The sequence below is a fragment of the Petaurus breviceps genome, unplaced genomic scaffold, assembly GCF_028583685.1.
Source record: "Petaurus breviceps papuanus isolate PSGF00001 unplaced genomic scaffold, PetGlider_PUasm1.0 176, whole genome shotgun sequence".
Lineage (NCBI taxonomy): Eukaryota > Metazoa > Chordata > Mammalia > Diprotodontia > Petauridae > Petaurus > Petaurus breviceps.
Genome location: NW_027185771.1, coordinates 3,848,533 through 3,872,560, shown reverse-complemented (window position 1 = coordinate 3,872,560; position 24,028 = coordinate 3,848,533). Strand labels below are relative to the sequence as shown.

The 24,028-nt window shown below is 45.0% G+C and overlaps 1 protein-coding gene across 3 annotated transcripts; it reads left to right on the top strand.

Moving 5' to 3' along the window:
• The first annotated feature begins 411 nt into the window (after window positions 1-411).
• On the top strand, window positions 412-23,576 carry DEF8 (differentially expressed in FDCP 8 homolog). Of its 3 annotated transcripts, XM_069085506.1 has the most exons (13): window positions 413-616; window positions 3,799-3,870; window positions 6,178-6,312; window positions 10,219-10,316; window positions 11,404-11,553; window positions 13,136-13,277; window positions 13,374-13,538; window positions 14,460-14,587; window positions 14,792-14,905; window positions 16,981-17,061; window positions 17,455-17,595; window positions 19,151-19,260; window positions 20,325-23,576. In XM_069085506.1, exons 3-13 carry the CDS (start codon window positions 6,189-6,191, stop codon window positions 20,425-20,427), a joined length of 1,356 nt encoding a protein of 451 aa, XP_068941607.1. In that variant the 5' UTR covers window positions 413-616; window positions 3,799-3,870; window positions 6,178-6,188; the 3' UTR covers window positions 20,428-23,576. The 3 variants fall into 3 exon arrangements, with proteins under 3 accessions (XP_068941608.1, XP_068941607.1, XP_068941606.1); XM_069085505.1 differs by lacking the exon at window positions 3,799-3,870; XM_069085507.1 differs by lacking the exons at window positions 3,799-3,870; window positions 17,455-17,595 and having other exon boundaries at window positions 412-616.
• The last annotated feature ends 452 nt before the right edge of the window (window positions 23,577-24,028 follow it).

Below are 24,028 nucleotides of genomic sequence, written 5' to 3'. Positions count from 1 at the left end.
AGGACGTATCTCTATGGGATTAAAAATTTTAGGTTTCTTTTGCTTTTACATCGCTGTGTTTCCCAATGTCCATCCCTTATAGCAAAGAATAAAATAAAGGGGAAAAACAGTTTAAAACTAACCAACATAGCCACCAAATCTGACTTAAATGCAGTGCAGTTTCCTACCCCTGCAAAAGGAAGGTGTTATCTATCACCTCTTCTATGGGACTGAGCGGTCTTCCAAATGGAAAGCCTGAGGTTTTTATCTGGCCCTTAGGGAAGGACGACATTCCAGGTGGAGGTCACCTCTTGAACTGACTAAGGGAGAGAGGTTTGAAAGGCAGGCAGAAGGCGTGTAAGTAGCCCTCCTGGCCTGAGGCGGCAGCATGGCCCTGAGCCTAGCTAAGGAAGGCGGCCGCTCTGGGCTCTGGACGCTGGGGCTGCCTCATCTCGGCTCCGCGGGACAGCTAATGTTACAATGTAGCAGGCGCGGCAGCAGCGGCAGCCACAGCAATATCAAACAGGCGTAGCGGCTGCCGCGGCAGCGCTAGTAGCCGGCGGACCTGGGGCTGGGGAACCAGCAACAGCAGCAGCAGCAGCAGCGCCGGGGTCTGGGGGCTGCGGGCGATGCTCGGGTGAGTGTGCAGGACGGCTGCTGGAGGGGGGATGTGGGGAAGATTTCTACCCCTTCTTTGCCCCACCTCTTTCCTCCTCCCCTTTTTCTCCTCCCCCCCCCCCCACTTCTTCCTTCCTCCCTCCTTCTCTCCTCCTTCCCCTCTCTCCTCTTCTCCCCCCATTCTCCCCTCCTTCTTCCTTTCCCCTACTCCCTCCTGGATGCTGGCGGCCCAGCCTGGGACCCCTGTGGTCAAAGCGCTGGAGGGTCCCACCGCACCCCATCTTCCTCCCTTGACTGAAGGCCCCTGGGGTCGGCATGCAGAAGTGGGCAAACATAGGAAAAAGACCCAAGAGAGGGGTTCTCGTGTCCTGGCACTCTCGTCTTAACAGGCTCCGGACTTGGGGCTGGGGTTTACCTTGGGACTGGAGATGTACTGGGTATGGGGAGGTGGGGAGTATTATCAGAATGTTGTGGTGGGCAGCCTGACAAGAGAAGGGGGCTTTCTAGTGCAGGAGATACAGGGAAGGAATTATCAGCCACCCCGATCCTTCAGTCCTGAACCCTGGCTTATAAAGGCTCAGGGTTTAATGACATTATCATATTTTGGTAACATCGAAGGGTTTAAAAAACACTTTCTTTACTAGATTGCAAGATAGTTGGTGATGGAGTGGTATTATTATCCCTACTTTACACTTGTGGAAACTGAGGCTTAGTGATAGTCATTTGGTTACTAGAGGCCCCAGGGCTTGAGGTTCTCAGCCTTTTTCTACTTTTTGTGAAACTCAGCTTTTCGATGTGCCCCACCCCCCTCTCATCTTCTCCTTAATCTGTCTCCATCGGGGAGCAGGGGGAGCTCCCCGAACTTCAGGTCCCAATCCTGCCCACCTTTGGTACCTAAGAGAGCAAGCATCTAAGATCCCTGAGCTCCTTCAGACTCCTAGAAAGTAGAAACTTCCTATGTGTTTGTTGCTGATGTAGTGCAGGAAATCCAATGCTCTAAATACATCAGGGTAAGGCCCTGCCCACTTTTGAGTCAGGAGATGACCGAGCATCCTGGGGATAGATAGTCAGCATAACAATATTTAGTGATAATGTTTTGGTCAGAAAACCACTTTGGAAGCCCTGTGACATTGCACACAGGAGCTGAATTTGGGCACCTCCAACCTTCAGTTACAGATCTAACGAATGAATGAGAGGAATCATTTGAATGTTCCGATCAGGAGATGTTGCTGTCATGATAACATGCCACGTTGGTGTGTGCCAATAGAGGCCCAGCTTGGAATTTAACTTGTTTTGGTTCAGGGACCGGAAGGACAAGGGAGGGGATGTTTCATTGCACCTCTGTGAACTCACCCTTTGCAGCTGTGTTCTTGTCCAGCATGTTTTGTCCAGTCCCACTGGCAATTTAGTACAATAATGTGATTTTTTTTTCCAAACTGCCAAGTCATTCCCCCCATTCCCCAGAGGCAAAGATGAAGATAAGAGGAAGGTCAGATTTGGGTTCCCTTGTAGGAGTGGGGAAAGAACATAGTTTACCCAGCATGAAATAAGCACTTAAGAAATACTTTTGATTCCCTTGGCTTCCTTTTTCCTTTGTGTACTGTCAAAGAGCATCAGATTCAAATTCCTTCTCTTGGAAGGCCTGAGTTTGAATCCTAGCTCTGTATGACCACAGGAAAGTCATAACCTCTCCAGGCTATGGTTTATTTTCTCATCTGAAAAGAAGAGGGTTGGATTAGGTAGTGTCTTAAGTTACTTCCAGTTCTAAATTTTATGAATATGAATTAAAAATATACTGCCCCCCAAGTCTCCCCTTGCCTGTCTGTCCCCCATACCTGGAAATGTCTCTCTCCCTATTTCTGCTTCCTGACTCCCTAGCTTCTTTCAAATCTCAGCTAAAATCCCACCTCCCGCAGGAAGCCTTTGCTAGGCCCGGCACTGCTACTGCCCTCCCTCCCTCCGAGGTTATCTCCCAACTTTCCCTACACTGATCATGTTTGGGCATGGTTCATGTTGCCTCCCCAGGAGCGTACGGGGTCCTTGAGGGCAGGAAGCATCTTTTGCTTGTCTTTGAATCCTAAGCTCTTAACCCAGTGCTTGACATACAGTAGGTACTTAGCAATTGCTTGGGTTCGAGAGATCACGAAGGAGTGAATCCTGAGTGTAGTCATGCCGCGCATCCATCGCCTCGGCTCTGTGTCTTCTGTACACAGAGCAGATTCTCCGCTCTCACAGGGTCATAATCTGGCTGGTCCCCACATCAGGCAGGGCTTCCCAGGATTTTACAGTATTGTCATTTTGGGACATCTGAGGGAGGGAGCGCTCAGGCATAGCGGTTGACATGGCAGGAATGAATGAAATAAACACATTTATTAAACTCTTACCATGTGCCAGGTATTCTGGGCACTGGGGAGCTAGGCATAGAAAAACAGAATGGAAGACAGTCTTTGCCCTCAAGGAACTTATATTTTCATGGGGGAGAACATTGTTGTTTGTCCTGCATCCCCGGGAAGAGCATACATACTATACTGGGGACCAATGGTCCAGGAGGGATATTTTGACTCAAAAACTGGTGAGTAAAGCCACAGGGAAAGTACATTGTTATTTGATTTTGGTTCCGGAAGTAGAAAGGATGGGGTGGGAAGAAAGGGGACCCAGCATGGGAGCTGATGAGTTGACTACTATTCTGTAGTTACAATGTTGTAATGTTACGATGAAGTAAGTGTACTAGGTGTATGGCGCATTGGACTGAGTGCTAGACTCCGAGTGAGGAAGACTCGAATTCAAATCCACCTCAAATATTCATTGGCTGTGTGACCCTGGGCAGCTCAATTGATTTGCCTCAGTCTGCTCATCTGTAAAATAGGATTAATAATAGTACCCACCTCCCAGGGATGTTACAAGGACCAAATAAAACAATGTTAGTAAAGTTATTGTAATTATTATTATATAATGAGCGGTTGAGGCAATAGCCTCTGGTCAATACCATGGAGCCCTTGGGCAGATGTTCCAGGCATAAAGAGTTAAGTTTTCCTGTGCTTTGATTTCTGATCAGGTTAGCATGTTGCTGGTGATGAAAGTGGATAGTGGAAATGATTTATCAGTAGAAGTGAAATTAATAGCATGAGGAAGCTGAAGAAAAAAATCAGTCCCCCAGCCTCTATTAGGCAATAACTGAGCCCCAAGTCATTGGCTTTCCAGAGTCTGTGATCTGCACGTGTGGAGTGAAGATGCTGAAGCCCCCATAGTCCTGCCTTACTGGACAAGCAGAAAGTAAGAGTCATTTACCCTCTCTGGATTGTTCCCCTCCTCTCATTTCTTTCATTAAGAAGCTGTCCTTGGGCAATTAGGTGGTGCAGTAGATGGAACACCGGTCCTGGAGTCAGGAGGACCTGAGTTCAAATGTGGCCTCAGACACTTCACACTTACTAGCTGTGTGACCTTGGGCAAGTCACTTAACCCCAATTACCTTGCTTTCCCCCCTCCAAAAGAAAAAAAAAAGAAGCCGTCTTAGATGATCTCAAGGTGTCTTTTTTCTGACTATAAAAATTCTGTCATTCATTGTAACTTGGGTTGTTAAAGAATAAAGATATTTGATTCATTTCTGAGTGATATGATAAGCCACAAAGGTTTGATTTCCTCTATTTTTGGCAGTATTTGAGAGGTGGTAAGGTAATGTCCCATTAACCTCAGGCAGGAGATGTCCAAGGACAAAGCAATAGGTCTGTTAGTTGTTCAAAAATGTTCAGTTGCATTATGTATAAGAGTGAAAAAAAAGGGAAACCACCTTTTTGGTCCGTTATTAGGAGAATGGCTGACTAAACGTGTACTTAATAGACTGCATGCTAAAATACATGTATGAATGGAAAGGAACATCATGGTGCTGTCAAAATGGCAGTGGTAGAGAATGCAAGGACATTTTGGAAAAATATCTGTTGTGGTTCAGTCTTTTCAGTTGTGTCCCACTCTTTGTGACCCCATTTGGGGTTTTCTTGGCAAAGATACTGGAACAGTTTGCCAGGTCCTTCTCTAGCCCATTTTACAGATGAGGAAACTGAGAGCAGGGTGAAGTGATTTACCCAGGGTCACATAGCTAGTAAATATCTGAGGCCAGATCTGAATTCAGGAAGATGAGTCTTCCTGACTCCAGATCCCACACTCTATCCACTGTGACACCACCTAGCTGTCCCTATAAAAAGACTTCTATAAAGCAATGCAAAATGAAGGTAGTGCTGTCTTAAAGGAACATAATATTGTTGTCTACATATAATTAAAAAAAAAACAACATCAGCAACAGAGATTTAAGTACACAGGTGAAGAAGAAATGGGAAGGGGACACAGCAAATAATTATTTTGCGAAAGTTTTAAAGTTCTTTTTTGGCTGTTCAAATGCAAACACTTTCGATTTGATGGCTTTCCTTGGGATTCTGTTCCTTATTTTGTTGGAATTATTATTAAGTGACTAATATGGAAATATGTTTTGCATGACTACACATGTATAACCTATATCAGATTGCTTGCCTTCTCAGTGAGGGGGGAGGGAAAGGAGAGAGAGAATTTGATACTCAAAAATTTTTAAATGAATGTTTTAAGATTGTTTTATGTGTAATTGAGGAAAAATAAAGTGCTAAATAAATGTAAAAGATGAAAGTAAAAAAAGAAATTATTGTTAAACTTATTATAATAACAGTTAATATTTTTTTTCTTTACAAAAAAGTTGAGATAATGAGTCTTATCTAGGTCAGAAAGAGAGCCAGAGAATAACTGATTGTTCCAGAGGGAACATTTGAAATGAACAGAGTTTTTCCAGCTGTGTTCTTTAGCTGGAACTGAGCAGGGTGATGTAAGGGCTTCTCGTGACCCGTCTTGGTTAGGTTAGAGCTCTGGGGAGAAGGCAGGCTTGCTGTTTCTCAGGCTGTGGATTCAAATCCCTGAGCTGCTGGCTTAGTTCCAGAGGACTGATCTGTTGTCATTGATGCTCATGGTCCTAGCAACTTTGGAGACACCAAATGAATGGAGCAATCCTTGCTGATTCCAGCTTTTAACTCTGCATTTCGCTGACTGGCCCCCCTCTCTTCCCTCTGTTGCTCACCACCAGTTACTTTGCCTCTGTCTTCTTTGTATTTTGATTGCATATTGTCTTCTCCATTAGACTGTGAGCTCTGTGAGAGCAGGGGCTGGCTTTTGCCTTTCTTTGCCTCTCCAGTGCCTAACACAGTGCCTGGAACATTATGTGCCTAATAAATGCTTGTTGACTTTACTTTTCTTCAGAAGCCAGCAGCTCTAGGGATGCAGCTTCTTGTGCTGGCTGATATCCTGGGGTTGGGGGGAAGAAGGGTTGGCACAGGCTGTTTTTTTGAGCTGTTCTATGAAGGTGGCTCATCCTGGGATTCCCCCAGGGGAAGTGAAAGGGGGGAGGAGCAGTTTTGGGAACTGCAGCCTGTACCTTCATGGCTCAGAGAGGGAACTTGGGACACTGGGGGTGAAGTGAAGCCTTGGGAAGCTGGTTTCATATATGTGCAGAGCCAGGAGTTCCAAAGGGCTTTTTCCTTCATGGCTGCCTTGGCATGGTCTCCACAGGCTGGACTGCTATGGAATATGATGAGAAGCTGGCTCGCTTTCGACAGGCCCACCTCAACCCCTTCAACAAGCAGCTGCCTAGCAGGCAGCATGAGCAGACAGCTGACAAGGAACCTGAGGATCTCTCTCCTGAAGGTGAGTATTCTGTGCCTGAAGGGGAGAGGAACCCATAGAGAGGCAGCAGTGGAAAGAACTCTGGATTCAGAGTGAGAACACTGGGTTCAAATCTTGTCTCAGATTTAGCTACATGGGTTGTCACTTTCTCTCCCTAAGCCTTAATTACTTCATCCGTAAAGTGGGTGCAGTGGTCTCTAAGGTCCCTTCCAGCCCTAAATCCAGGAATCCTTTGCTGGCTACATCACCTACTCCTTTCTCTGCCTGCAGTTACTCTGGCCCATTGTCCAAGTTAGCTTCTGCTGCTAATACTGATGCCGACTCCCAACTTCCTTCTTAACCCAGAAGGAACATCTTTGGACCACTAGAGAAAGATGGCGCCCCATCTCCTCCTTTGTTAGGTCTAGAATGCCCTCCCTCTTTGCCTAGGGTAGAACTGATGGGGTGGTGGGACCTGGTCTTTTGGGGTCCCACTGCCCCATCAGAACTACTCGTTTCCTAAGTAAAGCCAGGAAAACAATATGAGTAATGACTATGGCGATATAAAAAGAAAGAACAAAAAAAAACAAACTCAACTCACCATTATAATTGTAATAACCAAGCTTGGTCCCAAAAAGATTTGGGAAAATGTACCTCCCTTCCGTCATTACCGAAGTGGGGAATGGAGTGTTAGGGATACTGCCAGGTACAGTTGATGCTATGGCTTTGTTCAACTGCTTTCTCCATCCCCCTTTCTTTTTTATATTTGTTATAAGTGATGTCTGGGAAGGTGGGGGAAGAAATGGATGTATCCTGAAGCTGAGGTGATATAGAAGAGGTAGCAATAAAAAATTAGATTTTTGTTCATTCATTTATTTTTTTGGGAAAAAGAATCCCTAGCTTCCTTCAAGGCACAGCTCAAGTACTGCTTCCTATCGGAAGATTTCTTTCCTGATCTCTACTTAGTAGTTGTATGACTTTGGGCAAGTCACCTAACATCTGACTGCCTCAGTTTCCTCAAGCATAAAATGGAGATAATAGTAGCACCTCCCTCCCAGGGTTATTGTAAGGATCAAAGCAGATATTTGTAAAGCATTTACACGGTGCCCCACACATTGTAGAAACTACGTATATGCTAATTGTTGTCCAGCGATTAATACCCTCCCCAGCAAAGAAAACCCTGACAGACTTTGTATTTATTTTGCATTTACTTCTCTTTACTTTTCATATTATTTAGAACTGATAGAATGTAAGCTTCTTGAGAGTAGGGCAGGGTCTTTCTTTTGTCTTTGCACCTCTGGTACCTGATGAAGCGTCTGGCATATTGTCAATGTTTATACATGTTTGTTGAATTGAATTGACCCTCTGGATTGCTGACTCTTAAATTCACAGTGATAACTGTCTAGCCTGGGCTGTTACAGCCTCCTCACTAGAATAGAAAGAGTAAGGAGAGAAAAATGGATGGAACTGGTTGGATTTGGAGACTATTTGAGGATTTCGGTCATCGGTGTTTGCTGGTTCATCATTAATAACAAGTAATCAGTAGTTCCCTTTGCTTTAGTGAGAGCTGGTTAGAGAAGGAGAGTCAGCTGTTCTTGGGAGAAACAGCATCCAGGAGGGCCCCTTCCTGGGTGGACACAGCTGGGGCAATTTTTTATCTTCAGGATTCCTGCAGAACAGGTCTGGGAAGGAACAGAGCAAATATTTTCTCACAGAGAAGGAATGGCCAGTATTGGGAGAAGAGTTCATTCTTGTAGGGTCCCTGCCTGAGGCAGAAGAAGAAGAGAACATGTCTATAGCCCCACAGAATGCATTCACTACTCCAAATGGCAAAACCAAAGAAATCAGTGACCTTTGTCCTTCCTCCTGGACAGCTTGGTCCTGGTACCTACCTGATATCTCCTAGTCACCTGGATTATCACTGCCATCCTCTCCATGACCCCTGATTGAACCTGTATTTTATCTCTTTAGTTCAGCAAACATTTATTAAGTACCTACTATGTGCTAGGGACTGTGCTAGGCACCAGGGGAACAAAAACACAATGAACACTCTTCTTGTCCTCAAAGAACTTACATTCTACTGACTATATGGCTCCCGAGATGATTAGCTTATCTGACCAACCATTACAGGTAGGGTTACTAATGGGAGAAAGCTTTGGGGCGATGCCTAGTGCCCAATTCCTCTCCCAAATAACATCCATTTTCATAATTTTCTTTTTTTCTTATTTTTTTTTCAATTATTAGGCATTTATTTTTCTTCCTTCATCTCCTCCCCAGGGAGTGGGGAGAAAAACCACCTTGTAATAAATATGCATTGTCAAACAAAACAAAGTCCATATTGGCCATGTCCAAAAACTGGTGTATTGTTCTGCATATTTAGTCCAATCACCTCTCTGTTAAGAGGTGGGTAGCATTTTTCATCATCAGTCTTTTGGAATTATCTTGGATGATTTAAAAGGCTGTTGTCACTTGTATGGCAGGCCATGGTTTGTTTCATGTCAGGCTCTAGGCTGGGAAAGGGAAGAGAATTGCCTTCACTCATAGATGTGTGTATGTATGTGTGTGTGTATGTGTGGGTGTGTGGGTGCGTGCCGGATGTGTCCAGACACACCCTCATTGCCAGCAGCCTTCTTGTGATGGGGGAGCTGCGTAGGATCCCAGGGGAAGTGGGGCCTTTTTCAGTCCTTGGGGACACTTGGTCACTACTGCTGCTACCACTTCCGTTCCCTGTTTCCTACTCGCCTACTATTGCTGCCTTCTTCAGGCTCTTGTTGCAGAGGAGGAAGGAAGCACGGCTTAGTTGTTTTGGGGCCCTCCACAAAAATGAAGATTTTTTTCAAGATCTATCTCTGGTCATTGGTCCTTGACCTCTACTACTCATTGTTGTCATTCAGTCATATCGGACTCTTTGTGCCCTTGTGGACCAATACTGTCTACAGGGTTTTCTTGGCAAAGATACTGGCATGATTTGTAATTTCCTTCTCTAGTATGCTACTTATACTTCATGACAAAATGAATGACTAGGAGGGAATCAAGGTGCACTTGGAAAGATGCTTTTTTATTTAGCTAAGACTATAAGGCTGAAAAGGTTATTTTGTATTTTAGAGAAGGGAAGGATTTAATGAAAAGGAACCCTTGGGAAAGTTTATACATATAATTTTTTTTTTTTGCCTTTTGGAGGGCAATTGGGGTTAAGTAACTTGCCCAAGGTTACACGGCTAGTATTTTGTGTGCATGTTAAGTGTCTCAGGCCGGAACCGAACTCAGGTCCTCCCGACTCCAGGGCCAGTGCTTTACTCACTGTGCCACCTAGCCGCCCCTAAGTTTATATTTTTTTAATAAAGTTCAGTTGCTAATTTAAATAAAATTAAATTTTTAGTTTCTTTAGCTTGTTTGATGAATAAAAATAATTTCCTTTATTACCGAATAGTCAACAAATGTTTGACTTTTTAAAAATTCATAATTCCCAGGGGCACACCCTGATGAAGTATGACATGCATTTCTGTGCCCTCTCTTGTTTCCTTATCGTAGTCTTCAGCCCACTTCTGCTTGCCAGCATGAGAGAAGGGTTCTACTTCTCTCGTCTAGTGTCCAGTGCCCTTCATGACTTTGTAGTCTGCCTCTGGGAGCCTTAACCAAATGGAACCTGGTGAATACAGGGAGCTAAGCTATAAAAGTAGACTTCCAGAAAGTGTTGGGAAATGGGGGCAGGAAAAGAGTTCTCTTTGGTCCTGAAGGATTGAACCTAGAATTCAAAGCCCAGACTGAGCTAGAATGAAGGTTTTAGCTCTAATGCATGCTCTGGGTGTGGGTATAAACAGGCATTCCTTGATTAAGAGACTTGGGATCTTAATGAGTGGGGAAAGAAAGCAGTTTAGAAAAACCCAAGGTCAATTGTTTTGGCTTCTCCCTATTCCTCATTTTCCCCTTCTCTGTGATTCATTGTAGACTCACCACTGGATCAGCCCCATCAGGAACCAGAGTTCAGGTGTACTGAACGCATGATGGACCTGGGCTTGGCTGAGGACCACTTTTCTCGTCCTGTGGTATGTGCCCCTGGGTGGTGAAATCTGCCTACTGAAAACTCACTTGGGATCCTGTCTGTGGCGGAGAGGACTCTCAATTTTCTTCCTCCCTCTCCCCAAAACAAAGGATCTTGCTACCCATCCAGGTGTAGCCAAATTCTCATGGTCTGTTATCTCTGGTCCTTTCATGTGTTGTCCCTGGTCCAAGAGTTCTTAACCATGAACTTGCTTTTTTTTTTGCAATTTCAATATAATTCATTTCCTTTGCAAACTTGTGTATTTTATTTGACGAATGAAAATCCTTATTCTGAGAAGGGGTGTATTAATTGCATTAATGCAATTAATTAATTAACTCCTCATGATTTCTTATGTTTATTTCTCTGTGTCCATGTTGACCCTCCTCATAGACTCTAAGTCTCTTGAGGGCAGGGGACTTTTTCTCCAGGGCCTGTCACCTAGCAGTAGGCATTTAATAAATGCTTGTTGAGTTGGATTTAACTTACTGACCTTCAGTAAGTCTCTTTCCTTTGCTGGGCCTCATTTTCTCCTCTATAAAGGGAGGCAGTTATGTTGTATCATCAAAACAAATATAATCCTTCTTCCATACAATAGCCCTTTGTATACTTGCTATCCTGTCCCCCCAAGACTTGTTTTCTCCAGGCTCAATGTCCCTGTTTCCTCCAAATGATCCTTGAATAGCAACATGCCTAGACCCATTGCCACCTTGGTTGTCCTCTGAATATACTCCAGTATTGGTGTACTCCCTGAAATGTGGTGCCCAGAACTGAATGCAGTGTCCCAGATGTGCTCTGATGGAGGACCGTCACCTGACTTCTCCTCTGAGCTCTTATGACTTATCAGTTGTAGGTAGTAGAACATGTGACTTTGACCAGTAGGTCTCCTGAACATCTCAAACTACCAGAGATGATTGGGTTTGGGGGTCAGAGTTTGAGTTAACAGAGTAGGGAAAGGGCCTGCCCAGCCCTGAGGCCCTGACAGCCAGTAGTCCATAGTTCCAGCAACTGTTAAGAGGGTGCTTTGGGTTTGGGTGCCAAGGCAGGGGCTGGAGCAATAGAGGAGCCTCTGACCCTGAGCCCTGTCTGGGCAGGGTCTGTTCCTGGCTTCAGACATTGAGCAGCTTCGGCAGGCCATCGAGGAGTGCAAGCAGGTGATCTTGGAGCTGCCGGAGCATTCCGAGAAGCAGAAGGATGCGGTTGTAAGGCTGATCCACCTTAGGCTGAAGCTGCAGGAGCTGAAGGTGTGTGCTCACCCCCGTCTCTTCCCTTCCAGCAACAGGGCAAAGTCCAGAGGGGCGTTTCTAGAGAGTGGCTGCCAGCTTATCTGCTTGGTACATTCTCTGGCACAGAGCCGGGAAGCCTCAGGGTGCATCCAGCCCAGCCTGAACCTACAGTAATCCCCTTTGCAACATGCCTACTGCATGACTAGCTAGTCTCCCCTAGAAGATCTCAAGGGAGGGGAACTTCCACTCCAGTTTTGGACCAGTCTCATTGTGAAGTTTTATCCTGTCATGAAGCTGCCTAGATCTGCCTTTCTGTGATTTCCACCCCTTCATCCTAGTTAGATCCTCTGGGATCCAGCAGAACTTTGAACAGAATCCAGAAAGACTTCTCCAGGATTAACATCCCCATTTCCTCCAATTGGTGCCTGGATGGCACTGTCCTCAGCTCCTTTGCTACCCTGGATATACCCTGAAATGTTGGTAGCCTCCCTCAAATGGAGTATCCACAACTGATTGTACTATCCTAGATGTGATCTGACAGGGACCATCACCTCATTTCTTTTTTTTTCCCCACTTAATAGTATTTTATTTTTTTCTAATTACATGTAAAGATAGTTTTCAACATTCACTTTTACATGATTTTGAGTTCCAGATTTTTCTCCCTTCTCTCCTCCCTCCCCAAGACAGAAAGCAATCTAATATAGTTTATCCATGTACAATCATATTTCCTTATTAGTCATGTGAGAGAAGAATCAGAACAAAAGGGAAAAACCACAAGAAAGGAAAAAAAAAACAAAAAAAGTGAAAATTGTATGCTTTGATCTGCATTCAGACTCCATAGTTCTTTCTCTGGATGTGGATAGCATTTTCCATCATGAGTCTTTTGGAATTGTCTTGAATCATTATATTGCTGAGAAGAGCTAAATCAATCATAGTTTATCATTGCGTAGTATTGCTGTTACTGTGTACAATGTTCTTCTGGTTCTGCTCACTTCACTCCACATCAGTTCATGTAAGTCTTTCCAGGTTTTTCTGAAGTCTGCCTGCTCATCATTTCTTATTGCACATTAGTATTCCATTACATTCATGTACCACAATTTGTTCAGCCACTCACCAGTTGATGGGCATCCCCTCAATTTCCAATTCCTTGTCACCACAAAAAGAGCTGCTATAAATATTTTTTGTACATGCATTACCTCATTCTTCTAGATAACTCGTCCCTTTGTCCATCGCTGATAATCATAATATGATTATTAGTTGTTATTTATAGTTCCAGGGGAGCTCAAGGCAAATTGCTACCATCAGGAAAGATCTACAGACAGTTCCAGTTTCTTGGGAAGCATGTTCTGCAGGGTTCCTTATCCAAAGCAAACTAGCCACTTTTCAGACACCCCAGTCCCAGCCTACTGAGTGAGAGTCCCTAGGAACATGGAGAGAACAGTAACTTGAATATAGCTTGATGGTCTGCACTCATCTTTCCTTTGAAGATGAGAGGTATGAGTTGAGAAGTCAGTTTGTGGTAGGTGGAGGGGAGAAGTCCTCAGAGAATCTCTTCTTTCTGCTCCTTAATGCACCTATATGCCCTGCCCCCATGCTATAGGATCCCAATGAAGATGAACCCAATATCCGTGTCCTCCTTGAGCACCGATTCTATAAGGAAAAGAGCAAAAGTGTCAAGCAGACCTGTGACAAATGTAGCACTATCATCTGGGGCCTGATCCAGACATGGTACACCTGCACAGGTGAGTCCCCAGGACCTTGGGCCCTTCTGGGGCTGGGAAAAGAAACAATGGAGGGGGAATTGAGGCTCAATGAAGCCCGTGTGTCTTCTTCTACAGGTTGCTACTATCGCTGTCATAGCAAGTGCCTGAACCTCATCTCCAAGCCCTGTGTCCGCTCAAAGGTCAGTCACCAGGCAGAGTATGAATTGAACATTTGTCCGGAGACTGGCCTGGATAGTCAAGATTATCGCTGTGCGGAATGCCGGGCACCAGTGTCTCTACGTGAGTGTTCTCCATATGCCTATCCCACAGACTAATCCAGCCTTGGTATATCCTGAGGAGGAGGAGGGTAGCAAGAGAGTAGGGAAACAGGAATGCACATGAGGGCCTCTGAATCATTGAGCAGAAGATATGTGGAGGGCCACTGCACTAGGTGATTGTGATACAAAGGTCCAAGATGCGGGCTTTGCTTTCAAGGGGCTTATGATATAGTTTGGAAGATAGGACAAGGACTTGAGAAGATCATTAATACCCTGAGAGATAAGTTAACTGCCAGATTCATGGTATTCAATATAAAATATATATTATAGGAATTCTGAGGAGGGAGTGATCCCTGAGGGCTGGGTCAGTCAGGGAAGGCTTTGATGAAGAGATGGAGACTTGAGCTGGGCTTTGAGGGAAGTAAAGGACTTATAGAATAAAGGAAAGAGAGATAGGGTATTCTAGGTAGGAAGAGGCCTTGAACAAGTGTGTATGAAACAGGGAGTTGGTTTCAGTGGGTTTAAAGTTTGGCTCTAGCATAGATGGGATTATCCTGGGGGAGACTGAGGTACAATCATTGGGAAATAAGGTTGGACAGAATTGTATTTCAATATAATTTGGTTTTCTTTATAAGCCTATGTATTTTATGTATTTAAAAGCCTGATTCTGAGAAGGGGTCCATTGGTTTCCCCAGACCAGGTCCATGACACCAAAAGGGGTAAGAAACCCTGGTATAAGGAACAATGGCCTGGGAGTCAGGAGACCTAAGTTTGAGTCTCACCATTGACTACCTTTGAAATTAACTAGCTGAATGAGATCTTTGAGGTCAGAACTTTTTAAATTTGAGAGCAGTGTTTAGGGCCTGGCCTTCTTTTTAGAAAATCCTTCTTCTTGCTTTGATATATTGTTTTATCTTATTTATATTTTGTTTGTTCCTCCTAGGGGGTGTGCCTAGTGAGGCTCGGCAGTGTGACTACACTGGTCAGTATTACTGTAGTAACTGCCATTGGAATGACCTGGCTGTCATTCCTGCCCGGGTCATCCACAATTGGGACTTTGAGCCTCGGAAGGTGAGGAGGCTTCACCTGGACACCTGGACCACTCCCCCAAGTCCCACCTTGCCTTTCCCTTGCAGGTGGGGCTGTTGGAATCAGAGAGAAGAATGAGGGGGTGGGGGGTGGGAGGTGGGGAATCCCTCTCTTATTGGACCTAGGCCATGGGAGGACAGCCCAAGGAGGAGATTATTGGGTGGTAAGGATGGTGTCCTTCCCTAGGTATCTCGATGCAGCATGCGCTATCTCACACTGATGGTGTCCCGGCCAGTGCTCAAACTACGGGAGATCAACCCACTCTTATTCAACTATGTGGAGGAACTGGTGGAGATCCGGGTAAGCTCAGAAGGGCAAGCCCAGGAAGGGCTCTTGGATCAGGTTCCCTGGTTCTGGATCTTTTCATCTCTGGTATTTGTTCATCCAGCAAGCATTTATGGGCCAGGGAGTGTGCTAGGGATAAAATGACAGAAACGGAACAGTTTTCGTCATCTAGGGACTGCCATGCTATTGTGAGGAAGCCATATGCTACAATCTATAAGAACAAAATGTATTCGTGTATGTATACAAATTAGATGCAGAGTAAGGAGGGAGGCAATGGCTAAGGAGTGGGGAGGGCACAGAGCTGGTGCTTGAGGGGAGCTTTAGGAAGAGGTGAGGACAGAGCGTTCCAAGCATGGGAAGGCGTTCCGTGCTGAATCTCTTATACAAGGAACATCAGCCAGGCCGGTCTGATTGGAATCTAGAGTACATGAGGGAGAGTCATGTGTAAATCACCTGGAAAGGCAACCTGGAGCTAGAGTGAAGGGCTTACGAGTCAAACAGAGTAATCAACATGTATATAGTGCTTGGGTGGTGAGGTGGTGCATGGGTAGAGTGCCTGGCCTGGGGTCAGGGAGACCTGATCTCAAATCCAGCCTCAGACACTTACTAGCTGTGTTACCCTGGGCAAGTCACTTAACCCTGTTTACCTCAGTTTCCTCATCTGTAAAATGAGCTGAAGAAGGAAATGGCAAACTGCACCTGTATCTTTGCCAAGAAAACCCCCAATAAGATCACAAAGATCTAGAGACAACTGAAACAGTGCCAGGCACTGTGTTAAGTGCTTAACAATTATCCCATTTGATCCTCACAACAACCCTGAGAGGGAAGTACTATTATCATCCCCATTTTACAGATGAAGAAATTAAAGCAAACAGAGGTTAAGTGACTTATCCAGGGTCATACGATAAGTATCCGAGGTCAGGTCTGACCTCATCCTGATACTCTATTCGCTGCACCGCCTAGCCGCCTACTCTCAGGTGTTTGTATTCTCTTCCAAATGCATAGGACATTTTTGAGTAGTGGAATGACATGATCAGCCCTGGGCTTTAAGAATGATCACTTTGGGTAAACGAGAGCTTGGACAGGTAAAACAGCATTCAGAGTTACTGTGATAGTCTAGGTGAGTTGTATTGAGGCCCTGAATTAGGACTGGGGCTGTGTGAATGGGAGAAGAGGGATGTAGAGGATGTATGTGAGAGAAGTGGAACTAGCAAGACCTGGTTCGATGTGGGTATAAGTGAGAGTAACGCATCAGATTTTGGGGTGGCAGTGCCCTGAATAGAGCAAACACTTGAGGGCCCCAGATCTCAGAACACTGTTAGACTCATGAAAATGATTTGGAACACTCCCCCAAAGAGCTTTTGTTTATATGGGTTATTTATTATTGTTATTTACTGTATTTGAAATTAAAACATCTTAGTTTTGTTATAAAAGTAGTTTTAACCTCATGGACCCACTGATCTTGGGGTCTCCAAACAGACCCTAGACCATACTTTGAGAGCTGCTGCTCTAAGGCATAGATGTCTTTTTGGGGGGAGGAGGTGCTGTCCCTGTGATTCCATTGGTTTAGGGGAGAGGTGCCAAAAGCATTTTGCAAAACTTTAGAATGGAGCCTGAACCAGATGAAAATGTGATTGGGAAGTGTTTAACAATGTTAAATACCACGCAACATAGAGAATATTAATTTGTGGTTTTTCCAAGTCAAGTATGTTGCCTGTAAGGTTGCATTACTATTTCAATTTGACACAGTTGATGCAGGGAACTCGCAGTGAGTGAACTCCCTATACCAATGCAGATCAGTACCTTCTCTGCACTATATATCTTAGGGAGTTGCCTGATACGTTGAGAGATTAAACAGTCTACCCAGGTCACTGTGCCAGTGTGTGTGTGAATGGAACCTAGATTTTCCTGATTCTGAGGTCAGCCTTCTGTTCACTACCCCATGCTGCCTTGCTAAGGCATGAACAAGGGTGAGAAGTAGTAGCCACAAATGAAGTGTATGTGCCAAAATCTAGACTGTATCACCTTTCCTTAGAGCTCTGATGTTAGTTGGTGGTGGTGGTGGTTCATTTTTTCTATCTTCTCTGCAGAAACTACGCCAGGATATTCTGCTCATGAAGCCATATTTCATCACTTGCAAAGAGGCCATGGAAGCTCGCCTACTATTACAGGTCAGGCCACTTATGGGAAAGCACATGGGAAGGGAGAAGACTACACAGGACAGAGCATGCGTGTATGTTGACATACTCAGGGATGTAGCCTCTTTGTGTTAACTTGACTGATCACACTGGCATCTCAACTGATATTAATACCCCTAAATCAACTGATTTCTGCTCATTTGAGGCTACTGTGACAGCCCAGGTAAATGTGGTTGTAATAAGACCCCTTAGAGTCTTTACTCTTCCGCCTTTAGCCAACTCTCAACTCTTAAGGAGGTTGAGAGAACGCTGGGTAAGTTTGCCTAGGGTTGGACCGGGTTGTGCAAGAAATGGATGTCAGTAAGTAGGATGGATGTGACCTGTGAGTAGCCGGACTCCCAGTCCAGAGCAGCTCTGGCCTTACAGCTCCAGGACCGGCAGCACTTTGTGGAGAACGATGAGATGTACTCCCTGCAGGACCTAGTGGACATCAACATTGGCCGCCTTAGCTGCTCTCTGACAGAGATCCATACTCTCTTCGCCAAACACATCAAGCTAGACTGTGAGGTGAGGCGTGGTCAGGGCAGGGGAGAGGGGTCTCCTGCCTTTTGGGGTTTTATTACTCCTCTGACCTGACATAACAAGCCACTTGAACCCAAGCTCTGTGGGTCAGAGTTAACGTTCTCTACTAAACAAGTTCAAGGAAGGCAGACTTGGCCAGTTCCTGCTTCCTTCTTAGCCTATGAGAGCTAGAAGAGGGTGGTTTGGAGAGAGAGGGCAGGGCAGGTGTCCAGGCTAGAATATGTGGCAGGTGAGTAACATGGATCCATCCAGCCCCAATTCCTCTTGAACTCAAGCATTACCAGTAGCCTACTAGATTATCTCTATTTGGATGTCTCATTGGCCTCTCAGACTCAACATGTCCAAAATGAAACTCATGTTTTTCTCAAAACTCTCCCAAAACCTCCTCCTAATTTAGCCGTTTCTGTGGAGGGCACCACCATCCTTCCAATGATATAAATTCACCACCTTAGAGTCGTCATTGCCTTTTCATTCTCTCATATCCAGTCAACAAAGCCTATTGATTCTCTCTCTACAATCTCTATTACATGCCCCTCTCCTAACTCATTTCCCTAGTTCAGATCCTCATTACTTGTGACCTGGGCTATTTCAGTAGCCTGATAACTGAGCTCCCTATTTCTAGTTTATTGACTTTTCAAGCCTTCCCCTATGTGAGTGCCAAAATTATATTCTAAAATTCATGTCTGATCATATCATATTCTTCTCCTCAAAAATTGTCAGTCATTTCCCATTACCACTAAAATAAAAATAAAAAGACAGGCTCTCCAACCTGCTATTTACAGACTTCCACAATCTCGTACCATTTGAGGCCAGTTCATATTTCTCCCTCCCATGCACTTGATGTTCTGGCCAAACTGGCCTTCTAGCTCTTTACCAAATAAGCTATCTCTTACCCCATGGTTTTTGTTTGGTTTTGTTTAGCTTTGCTTTTTGGAGGGCAATTGGGATTAAGCAACTTGCCCAAGTTCACACAGCTAGTAAATGTTAATTGTTAAGTGTCTGAGGCCATATTTGAACTCAGGTCCTCCTGACTTCAGGGCCGGTACTCTATTCACTGTGTCACCTAGCCTGTCCCTTACCCCATGTTTTCTCATGGGCTGTTGCTCATGCCTAGAATATGACTGGACTATACCTTCCTCACCTCTCCCTCTTAGAATCCTGTTTCCTTCAAGGCTCAGGTCAGGTGCCATTCTTAAAGGAGGTGTGTGTGTGTGTGGGCGGTCTTTCCTGAACCCCCAGTTGGTGGTGCAGATATTCCTTTACATTTACATATCTTTGTTCATTTTATATCCTCCCCAGTCCTGGTAGAATAGAAACTCCCTGAGGGCAAGGATGGTTTCTCTTTTTCTTTTCTTTTTGATATCCTCGGTGCTTGACTTAGTTCTTTATATACAGCAGGGGCTTAATAAGTGTTCATGGAATTGAATAAGAGAGGTTAATAGGCTGGGGAAACTATGTTTGTCCTGAGCAGGAATGAGGTTCCTGGTGGGGCCGCCCCATTTTCTGCATTTGTCTCACTTACTGTCTCTTCGATCTTTAGCGGTGTCAGGCCAAAGGCTTTGTATGTGAACTCTGCAAAGAAGGTGACATACTTTTCCCCTTCGACAGCCACACTTCCGTATGCACAGACTGCTCGGCTGTCTTCCACAGGTAGGAACCTTCCTGGCCTCTTGTCGTCCTAGTCTGTACTGCTTTTCTACTTTTTTCTTGGGCCTGGCACTCAGGCCTGGAATAGTAGGACCTTATGGTTTGTGGTCTCAGTCTACCAGACTGTGTTTCCATCCAGGTTTTCTCCTACTGGAGCCGATAATAGGACTTGTTCACTCTCAGAATCCTGTAGTCCTGCCCTCATGAACTCTATGTGAGAGGGAGGGGTTGGGGAGGAAGGGAAGGTAATCTACATAAAGGTACATTGAGTGTGTGTGTGTGTGTGTGTGTGTGTGTGTGTGCGCGCGCGTGCACAATGCCTTTGAAATCATGGCAGATGCCACGGACTTTAGAGCCAAAGAACCTGGGCTCCAATCCCTGTTAGCTCACAGCTCTGTGCACTTGAATAAGTCCCCACACCTCACTTTCATCATTCATTACCAATAATATTTGTATTAATTACTTCAAGGGTTGGCATGTATAAAGCATTTGGTAATACTGGTATTAAAAAGTTCTTTATATGTTATTATTTATTAATAATAACTATCATTGTTACCAAGAAATACTGGGCTGGGCAGAGAATTGCCATTCAATATTATTTCAGTTTCCTGAAGGATGGGATCCTCCTGGCTGAGAGTTCAAGGGTCACTGGTGATTAAAGAACCAGCATGACCAGACCCTGGCTCGGGGGCAGAGTGGGAATGCTAATGGCCATGTTACCACTGGGTCATCAGGTTAAGCAGTTCATGTCTTCTAGCCCTGCTTTGCCAAGTTTAGGAGCTAGTACTGAGGGTATGGGAACAGCCCAGGAAAACTGCTTTGAGAGAAGATGCCACTCTGTGCCCTTGGCCTGCCCAAAGCAGCTCCATCCCTCTCTGTTACTTTTCTCCTTAACAGGCACTGATAGTGCTAGGTGCTGTATAACACCAGGTGTTACAGTGAGCCTCCTCTATGTGGCAGAGACATCAGATCTACCACATACCCATGGCCCTGCTGTCCTGAGTGTTTCCTTCTGAGAGTCCCCCGGCTGACCTGAATACCTCTGCTTCTCTTCTTGTATTACCCAGGGATTGCTACTATGACAACTCTACCACATGCCCCAAATGTGCCCGGCTGACCTTGCGGAAACAGTCCCTCTTCCAGGAGCCCAGTCCAGAAGCTGAGGCCTAGAACACTGGCACTCCTGCCCCCGTGCCCTGCCAACACACCAGCCACTGCCAGCACCAAAGACAAGGTGTTGCAATATTAAGGAGAGACTCCCTAGTGATTCAGGGCGTCGCTATGCTGCTGGCTCTTCTCCTTCCCTTGGGGCTAGAGACGTAAACCGAATGAACAAGGACAGTCTTGCAAAAAGCACAGAGGACAGGGCTCTTTTGGAATGAAGAAATGAGGGTGGTTCTTGGGTACCATGCTGTGCAGCTGATGCCATCCCAGCTATTAGGGCAGGGCCTATGGTATGACATGGTATTACTGGGCAGAAGTATCCACATCAGTCTCAGCTGCTGTGTTGGTGAGAATGGGGTGTGGGGAAGGTGTCCTCATTTCCCCAAGGAAGCAGAGCCCAGCTTTCCTTTGGGACCCAGGATGCAGTGACCAAGGACGTATTTGGTTTCTCTTCCTGCTTGGTGTGTGGGCGGCTGTGTAGAGACCAGGTCCTGCATCTGGAGTGGGAGGGTAAGCAAGGTAGCTACCAGCATGGACACTGGGAGGGTAATCAGTAATACCCTATGAATCGGGGCTAATCAGCCCCTCAAACCTTGACATCATGAGGAACTCCCTTCCTGAGATTGTCCATTGTTCCCTGAAAGGAAGGAAGGGGTTTTATCTAGTATCCCTCATACCACCTCCCTCCCTGAGACCTCTAGCCTTTTGGAAACTGCTAGTTTTATTGGCTAAGGCTGTTAATTATCTTCTAATGTTGCCCTGCTCCCCATGTCCTTGCTACAGTCACCTGGCCAAGTGGGAAATTTCCTTCTTTTTCTTCTAAGTCCTTTTCTGAGGGAAGGGGAAGCCCTACAAGGCTAATAGGCACTGCCTGTCTTATATCTTTGCTTACTCCATCTATCCCTTCTTGCCTCTGCCCATACCTCCGCCGAGGGCAGAGGAAATAGGTGCTTCTCTTGTTGGGTGGCACGACAGCTATTCTTCCTTCTTTGGCTAGGATTAACTTGTGTCTTTGGTTCCTAGTTAGGCCACCACATGGGCAAGAGAAGAACAGCACCCTGAGAAGGGATGCCTTGGACCCCAGACAGTTTAAGTGCTGGGAGTTGCTCTCTGTACTGTGTGAAGCCAGACAAAAAGTTTGTTAGGGGAGAAAGAGAGATGGAACACTCTTTATCAAACGCAATCTTCACACTTCTCTGGACCAAACTGCCAGCCAGGAACCTTGTTTTTGCTACTCTTGTTCCCCATGGAGGAATACTTTGGGGCTGGGGAACGCAGGGCTGGAAACCACAAGGCCTTTCCTGAATATTTGGTACTTGTCTTTTTGTTTACATGTAGAGCTGGGACATGCCAGTCCCACTTCTAGCCTCACAAAAGGCTCGAGTCTGGAAGCAAGCTGCTTAATTCCCCTCCACAAAAGATAAGTGGGGACAAAACAAGGTGGAGGACGGGGATGGAAAATTTCAATAAGGAACATTTGTATTTGGCAGCCATTTTTCATTGTGTTATTAGAGGCTATATCTGTTTTAGGACCTTTATCTCTCATCCTTCCTTTTCACCAGGCTTTCTCATTCCTTGGGCATGGGCGCAGAGAGGTCACATACTGGATTATTTGTTCTGTCTGTAGAAAAGCCTCTGATGGAGACCATAGCTGAGTTTCTGATCCCTGCAGTAAGGGGGAAAAGTCCCAAATACTTGGTGGAGGAAGAAAAAGAACTACAGTGTGTCTTGAAAAGGAGAGCCATGCCCTACTTCATTCAGGTCAGTCCCTGAACACCCCCATTATATGACTGATAGGAAAATACTGACTTTTGTATCAGAGAGGTAAATATCAGGGTTAACAGAGGAATTGGAAGAAAGATCTACAGGTTTCTGTGGAATCCTCTAGCTGCCGTGAATTGGCTTGGAGCAGCACGTGGAATGTCTACATCTGGCTACAATCTCTTTCTCTAGCAGTGGTATCTTCATGACCTTTGCTCCCCTTTTCCTTCTCTGCACATATTACTGTGCTTAAGCTGGCCTTGTACTTTGGTTCTCAATTGCATAGAGTATATAAATCAGAACAGTAGCTGTAGGACAGGATGGATTGTGGTTCCCTTCTGACATCCATCTGCCTTCCTGATGAGAGCAGAAAAGGGGATGTTTTGTGTAGGCAGGGGGCAAGGTGGCTCCTTGGCCCAAACTGCAAATCAGACAAAAGGAACATGGCCCAGTTCAGTCTCTGAATCTCAGTGAATCCTTCTCCATTTACACTCTGTTCCCTAGTGGGGCATGTCATAGTAAGAACACAGATTTATGTTCATCTGCTCAAATTCTGTGGCTTTGGGCAGGTCACTTCACCTGTATGTCTCAATTTGCCCCATCTGGAAAATGGGGATAGTAATACTGACCTACCTCATGGTGGGACTGTGAGAAAGTTAATGTTGGTAAAGCACTTTAGCAGACAAGGTGTGCAATGTGAGTGCTAAATGTTATTTTATTGGACCTCATTCTTTTCTATCCTCTCTTGCAATAAAAAAGGGGAGGAAGAATTAGCTGACTACTTTAAAATGCCCCTTGATCTTTTCTCCATTCCCAAATCCCCAGAGTTCTTTTCTATATGACACTTCTGATCACTGAATTTGATTTCTGATTTACTCTACAATCAGGGTCATGTATGTTATTGGGGTTTTCCTATCATGTAATAAGTAGAAGAGATTACCACACACAAAAAAACAAACAAACAACACTTTGCACAAAAATATCAATAAGTTAACAACTGTTGGAAAGAGTTTACTCTCTTTCCTCAAGAACCCTGCCTCCTTTGGTACTCCTGGTGGAATAAGCCCTACTTTCAGCACACATCAAGGGTCCCATAAGTACAGTACTTTCTTTGATTTTCCCCAGTGTCCCAAAAACCATATTTAAAAAGGAAAAAATGAGCAAGGGGCAAGTTGGTATGTATAACAGACATTGCATTACACTATGCTCTCTCTGATGCCTCCAAAGAAAACAAAGGGGGCTAGGCCTTGTGGCAGTATCTGCCTTTGGTAAGCACAAAGCCAGACTGCTCTATGGCAAGCAAAGTGCCCAAACACTTGCCTGAGAAATGGATTCAGCAGTTGTATTGATTATCCAAATTACTGTATTATTAAATAATTTTAAAGTGTAAAGTATGATGTGTGTGGTAAATGCCCCCAATCTATCAACATAAGTGATTGTGTGTGAGTGTGAGTGTGTGTGTATACACCTTAGAAGGTATATTGGGTGAGAGGATGGGGTGATTTTGATAGGTGACAAAGCTCATGGCTTGTAAGTAAGAGTTCTGAATGTTTCTGGAAAAGCAATGGTTAAATGTACCCAGAAGTCAAGGAGCTGTTTCAGCATCAACCAGAAGTCTCAGCAACCAGGGCCTAGGCCTCTGTGCAACTGAAAGTAAATCTGAGGGTTTCTTCCAATTCATGGTGATGGCTCTGAGCTTAACTACAACCACTGCTTGGCCAGATATAGCAAATCACCAAGGGTCTGTCCATGCAGTATACTATACCAAACCATGGCCAAACATTTTAGTACATTGGGACCAATCCCCTATGCTTGAATGAAACCTGACTTAGGAATAGAAACTGTT